Source organism: Apteryx rowi, unplaced genomic scaffold (assembly GCF_003343035.1).
Source record: "Apteryx rowi isolate R43461 unplaced genomic scaffold, aptRow1 scaffold_100, whole genome shotgun sequence".
In the NCBI taxonomy this organism is placed as follows: domain Eukaryota; kingdom Metazoa; phylum Chordata; class Aves; order Apterygiformes; family Apterygidae; genus Apteryx; species Apteryx rowi.
In genome coordinates, this window is record NW_020447198.1 from 983,793 (window position 1) to 990,828 (window position 7,036).

The 7,036-nt window shown below is 39.6% G+C and overlaps 1 protein-coding gene across 2 annotated transcripts in view; it reads left to right on the top strand.

Moving 5' to 3' along the window:
* The window catches only part of TSEN15 (tRNA splicing endonuclease subunit 15), a 14,181-nt gene that overhangs the window by 696 nt on the left and 6,449 nt on the right, over positions 1-7,036 (top strand). For both annotated transcript variants that reach the window (XR_003253066.1, XM_026063251.1), the window contains exons 2-3: positions 375-456; positions 1,656-1,791. Coding sequence is in view for 1 of the 2 variants with exons in the window: in XM_026063251.1 (XP_025919036.1) it covers positions 375-456; positions 1,656-1,791 (218 nt within the window). In the remaining variant the exon portion in view is untranslated. The remainder of the gene's footprint in view (positions 1-374; positions 457-1,655; positions 1,792-7,036) is intronic.

Consider the following 7,036-nt stretch of genomic DNA (forward strand, 5'->3'; position numbering starts at 1 on the left):
GGGGGGGGGAGGTTGTAAATGCTGAAATTGCAGCGGGAAAAGGGTGAATATCTTAAACTTTCAATTCGTATTAATTTTTAGTATGCTGAAAACATGGAGCTATTTAATTTGGCTGTCATCTTATGTTGATGTACTGCAGCAAAAATAGGTAGACCTTCTCTACAAAGCCAGCTCTGTTCCAGAAACAGTTGTGATTCCTTTTTTTTTAACTGTCTTTCTGTAGACCAAGATAAGGGGAATGTTGAAAAGAGACCTTTTAAGATATTGTTAGAAAACAAAATCACCTGTTAGCCCTTTAAACTGTTTTCTTGGCTTGGTCTGTGGACTTTTAATACAACTTAAGCTTTCTTTGAGTGCTATATTTTGGGTTTCAGTTCACAGAGATGATGTCCCTTGATATATCTGACAGTGCTCAAATCTATGCTGCATTCCTAGTTTACCTGGACCTCTTAGAAGGTAATTCAATGAAGTGACTGAATAGACATCTCAGGAAATGTATTGGTAATCTTAGGTGTTAGCGTATTAAAGTTTGTGTACCAGCAAGATCTATCCTAGAAGAGACTTTGGCATTCTTTTTGAAACTTAACGTAGTGATGGTTACCTAAGAAATGGATGGTATTTTGTCACTGAAGACTTCCATCATGTGCCTGCCTAGAGCCTTTACGAAGATTGGGGCCCATTTCAGCCAGCAATCACAGTTAGAGATGTAAGTGTTCCAGCAAAAGAGGAGTAAGGGAAGGAAGGAGGATGCGGAAAGGGGAATTTATTAAATCCGTAGTTGTGCTGGTAATAGAATCCTTGTTTCTAGATTAATGTTTAAGTTACTAGGATTCCCACTTAGCAAATGGCTGATGTGTGCCAGCCTAATTAGGATGCCATTTTCTTGAAAGGGGAAGTATTCCTGTAGGAAAGAAGACAATTTTGAAATTTGGTGGCAACAATTATCACAAACTTAGTGTAGTATTCTGGTGTCTTACAATAGTGGAATAAAGAGAGTTATGTGATGCCTAAATCTCTGTCTGCAATTCTCCCAAATGGGCTTTATTGAGAAGCGACTGTACATAGGCAGGCAGCCAGCATAATAAAACAACTGCAGTTTCTCTCGGAGGCTGGTGCTCCTCAAGGTCAGGAAAGGAGGAATTTTGCAGACCAGAAAGCACTGTATCTATTATCATTATTGTTACACCTCCGCAGAAAATGGTTTAATAAGCCTTAAGAGAAGACTCCTGTAGTTGGACGGAAAAATTTTTTAGCCTCCTCCCTTCAAGCAGAAGGGAAAAATTATGTAGCATTAGTTATCATGCTTTTAGCACCTGTTCCTTCACAGCTTAGATAATGATAAATTTCAAAATTGGATTACAGTTTTATGGTACAGACTTCAAAACAAGATAAACACTGTCTGTCATCTTTTTTCCCTATGTGAAACAAAGATTTGTGGGTCAGATCCCCATCTATCATCAGTCTGTAGCTTTGGAGTCAGACTACTACTGATCCCTTAGGTTTCCTTAACAGGATTGTGTCTCCGAAGGAGAACTCAGGAATTGATTGGGGTAATTGTCTCTCATGGAGGGAAAACAGAACCTAAAATGTTAAATTAAATTCCAAGCTTGGTGTATGAATGATAAAACTTGTGTTTTGTGTTCTGGTCCATCTAGGAAGAAACTGGCATGAAGTCAAATACGTGGGATTAGCAGACCTGCAGCTCATATGTTTACATGCACGTGAAAGAGAAGTGGACAGTCAACAAGTGGTGGTGCCAGTACCTGTGCACATATCATTAAGTCATGAGAGGTGAGGATGTGATCAGTGTTTGGACTGAATTACCAGTAAGATAAAACAAAGAATAGACATATTTAACAGGCTGCTGATAACTTGGTTGGGAGCTGGGGAGGGAAACAAGGAAGAAATATCAGAGAGAAGCTGTATTTCAACCTGTGAGCAGAGTTATTCTGGGTATTGTGAACATATATGTGAAGTTGATGTTTCTTTAATTTTCTGAGCTGCATCAGTTTCTTTGCCTCCTCCCTGGAAGTGGTAATCCTTTGAAGTAAGTTTCCCACAGCAACTGCCTCTTTTTGTTGATAAACACTTCATATTGTTTAAAAGTAGCATGTGCTCTCAGAGATAACAATGGATATCAAAGTAGGTGTTTGAGAGACAAGGTTAGAATACAAGACCTTCACAGCTTATGCTTTGAACGTTCTTGTGCTGAATTTTTGTTGTCTGGGAAATCTGGTAATACTTTCTTATGTCTGTGGGCTTTAAAGTACCTAAAAGGAAAAAGAAAACAAAAAAAGTCCCCTCAGACTTGTCTAAGAATAAACATTTTTTTTTTCTTATTGTTGAATCTCAAGAATAAGCCTGGTGTGTTTGGTCTGTTTTGCTTTTTGCTTTTGAAGTATAATCTGGCTACTTTCAACCGGAAATTCCTCTTATTTACCCAGAATCTAATGTGTAACTGTCTCCCGAGCTATGATTTTGACTTGTATCTGTTCAAAAATGCCTTTTAGGTACTTACTTTCCTGGTGGCACATGCAAGACCAAATAATTCTCAAGTGGAGAGAAACATAGCTATGGCTTTCTGATGTTGTAAATATTTTCGGCTTAGAGAAATTCTGTTCCAGTGTTTTTACAGAATAYTTTATCTGGCTGTTGGAGTAGCCTCAAATATGCAGTATGATTTATTCTCTGACTACATCTGCCTTCTCTGTTACTGGTATCTGCCATTCCTTCCTATGATACCTCTAAAGATTTGAACTATTTCAGCTACATCATRTGGTAGTGAATTTTTTGATTTCTTGTGTTCTTACTCTCACTCAGAACATGTGTAAAGCCAGCCTTGAGAACATCTTGCTCGCGTTTGCTGTATCCTCTTTCTCTGTTGGCAGCAACCTGGCACAGTGGTAGATAGCTAATTAATTGCACTTAGCAGACTTTTGTGTGTGTGCGCGCGCTCTGGGAATGATATTTTAGACATGCTATGGCTTTTTTGCTTTTTCTTAGGTTTTAGAAATGACAGGTTTGTCTCTTACAAATAGGTTTCCATCTTAATTCTGCCATGTGTTCTCCTGAAAGTATATCTTCAGAAGCGATTCATTTTTGAGGGAGGAAAAAAATACCTTACTAGATACTGATGGATTCAAGTACTGTTAGTTACTGAAAAATCTTTCRTTTGCAAATAGTGGTCAATCATTCTTGTGGGCTTGGTTTTACAGAGAAATATGGCATGATCTCTGCAACAGGAGCAAAGCTGCTGAGAGAGGACCTGCAGGGTGAAATACTGAGTGTCATTCAGCCTCCCTGTAAGAAGTAGAYCACTGCATATGTGTGAAAGGAACATACATCCATACATAATTCACAGTGTTGGGATTTGAACTGGGTTTTGGGTGGGGAAAGAAGGCAGCAAGGTAGGGTACGGGGTTTTTGAGAAATTACTCCTGTGTGCTAAGTTGTTGTGCTTGTTTAATGTAGTAAATTTCCACCTTGGTTGGAAACTTTGATTCCTGGCATTGAGTTAATGCCAGCAAGTATGTTCTAATTGGTTTTTAATGACAGGGAGATATTGCGCTGCATGTACGTCCTATCTTTTACTGTTTCATTGGGGCTTTTCATTTGGAGCCTCTGAACTTGTTTGTACTGCGGTGATACTGTTTGCTCTGTTTCTGGCACCAGTGTGGATGGAATCCATTACTGGAAGGATGTGTGTTAGAGAAGCAAAGAGTGAATGCGTCACATTGATTAAAAGTACAGTTTGTGACTAGGTTTTGCTATAGAGCAAATACATAGAGTATGTTGTCACTAAAATGAACTGAATACAGTGCTATATTGCCAGATGGGTGCTTTAGAGCCTTGTATGTGCTCGATACCCTTGACTGTTGTCAGGCAGGAAGGTAATATATGCTTGTATCTGTGTTATTGAACGTGGTGTTCTTCAGGGCTCAGGAACTGGTGTTTTAAGCGTCAGTAATAAAATAATACAATGACTTTGACTGGAGTCCTGTGTAACTCTAGGAGTCCATTTTGAACCGTGTGTATGCACATGCATACACACACTTGGAATTTCATTAGCAGGCCACTGCTGATCCGACCAGGCTTGGTCTGTCATCATAGAGACTGGACAGCACCAACTCCTCAGCTCCTTTGTTGGAACAGGGGACAAAAAAGGGGCTACGGACAGTAACTGCAGCTCAGAGTAACTGCAGCTCAGAGTAACTGCAGCTCAGAGTAACGACATTAAAAATGCATCCTACAGAGGGAGTTGGAAGCACAGTACATTACAATATTGCTGCCTCTTTACTCTGACAGTGATGGATGTTTTGTTGTTGTGATTGTTGATAGCAGGAGTCTTGGAGGTATCTGATGTCTTAAACATCTAAAAGTCAAATTTCTCACTTAATWTCCCAAGTTATAGGTGGTCAGGAAGGCTTTTGTACTTAGCCACTTTGCTGTTTTGTTGAAAACAATGTTTTGGTTTTTGTGTTACTTTCTTCTATAAGGTAGAGGAAAAGGTATGAGTACAAATAAATGCAGCTCACTTTTAACATTGAAACTTAAGCCATCAGAAGGGGTCGGGAAGCTGGAAATGTTCTGTCCCCACTGCTGGATCTGGAAATTCTGTGCTAACTGCAMAAGCAGCTAGCAATTGGCAGCGTTTATTGGCAGCGTTTCCCTGCTTAACCAATWAGGCCTGGGTAGGGGATGCTGGGGTGCTTTTCTTCTCTGAGCTGCTTCAGCAAGGACCTGCCRAACTCTGCCTTCCCAGGTGTCTCATGAAGATTTCTCTTTGGCTGACACTCAGACAGCAGAGGAATGTGTCCTTAAAGACCATAGTAAAGTTGCTGTGGAAATCACCAGCAAGATACCTAAGCAAATGGTAAATGTGAGTGTCCTTTAAAATAGCAAAACCAAAACCCATAGCTGCTCAACATTGTTGTTGGTTTTTTTTGGTTTTTTTTTTAGCCTGTTCGAAGATTTCATCTTTTCCAATTCATGTATGACAATTAACTGTTTAAGGCAAAAGCTGTTCTGCTTACAAGCACAGTGCCCACTTCTACAAACAACTAGATGGAAACTAATCATCCTGCCCTGCCAGTGTAATGCACAGTAATTCAGCACTCCTTTCGGTGAATCCTAAAATTACGGGGTCTGGAGCAAGTGACTGCCAATGCAAATAATAGTCTTACACAGTCTGAAAAGTGATTTCATGCTGTGCGTATGTGCACTTAAAGTGAAGGTTGCTGAATCTTCTGTCAGTAAAGACCTGGAAAATAAAATGCAGCTTCTTTCTGTCTTGGACCACTCTCTCAAACATACACAGCTGGTTAAGGTTCAGAGAACCTATTTTTTGTACTCTGTTGTATTGAACAGTAATTCATACTTGTTTGTGAATCTGCAAGAGCAATCCATGGGTCCACTGACTGTGAGCTGTTTGCTGTTCATTACTGCAGACAGAGCCTCAGTGCGCGCTGAGTAGCTAATGGTCGGTACATCCCAGAACTGCAGTTCCCTGCATGGGATAAAGCAGTTAAATACAGGTGGTCCTGTTTCAAAGCTGGCAGAAATTATTTGCATAAACCAAACTCGGCAAGTATATGAGAGTTTGTAATGTTGACATCTGAATTTTCTAGATAGTGTTAAAAGCCTTGGTTTTTTTCAGTCCTAATGGAATTAGGCAGTGCCTGTTCTAGACAAATAACATTGTCTAAGCAAAATGTCCATTGCTAATAAACCCTCAGGTTAATTGATATTTCACAGTTCCGTTTATTTCTTGTATGTTAGTGTGGGAGCTGAAGGTTGGTGAAGTCAGTGACGCCAGGTTATGAAGACTGTAARGTTTGTTTCAGCCTAGGAGGGAAAGGGTTGTTTTGTTAAAATAGTAACCTAATTTTGGAAAAAAATACGTAAATGTTTCATTTTAAAGCTAATAAGCATCCTTAGAAACAAGTCTGAGGGTTGGAAGTGATTTATCCTCTTCTAAATAYGTAGTTTGTGAAATGAATCTTCCTCTAATCTGAAGTGGTTTTACTTGTAGGTAGTACTTAAATGCACTGGAAGTGTGACATGCTCTTATCTTGCCTCCCCTTCACAGTTTTGTCAGTAGCTCTTTCTGCTGTTAGCATTATTTGAATTTAGTCGTATAGTAAATCACTCAAGGAAAATATAATTAATGGTTTCTAAATACAAACTGTTTAGCAGTCATTTAGAAGTGACTTTCCTTTTCCTGACCAGTGAGGCATGTGGTATTTTCTTCGTTGTGCGTGTTTTGTTTTGTTTTTTGTTAATAACAAAATCTTGAGTTTCTTCTAGCATCCCATGTTGCTGTAGTTTAGAAACAAATCCCAAGCAACAGGGTGTGTCCATTTCCCTTCCCYCACCCCCAGCTCTGCTTCTTCCCATATATTTCAAGGCACAATCCAAACTTTGGGGCAGGCAGCAATGCCTGGAGCAGTATTTGTTTACCTGATGGTGAGCCTAGAGGATATGCTKTGCTGTTTTTGAAATGCTGGCTAAATTCAAGGTATTGTGCTATAGGAGGTTGCCTCTGATTTGGTCCTCTCCATTATGGAACCTATCTGAACAAATCTGGTGCAATGGTACACTCCAATGCATAAAGTAATGGTTTCTGATATAGCGGTACAGAGACCAACTTGTATCAGTTCTCCAGCCCTGCCTTGCATGAAGGGGAAGGAGGCTGTTCAGGCTGGCAAAGCCTGCAATGAATTATTCATCCAGGTATAAAGGGCAGATTGAAACCCTTTTGGGTTTTATGGTAAGGAAGGCAGTAGTTCCATTTAAGCTAAATGGAGCACTATACGACTTCCATAAAACTACTCTGAGCTTTCAGTGTTTCCTTTGCTTCTCAGAGGTACTTGTATGGCTTATACCATTGAAATACACTTTTGTTTGTCACATAGTTTGCTGCTTATGATAGCTTTCCTTTATGATTATTCTGTTCTCTTTAGTTTTTGGACAGTCATTTGAAACCTCAAGTTACTGTCTAAAACCTAAAGTTCACCGGTCTTATACCTTCCCTTCC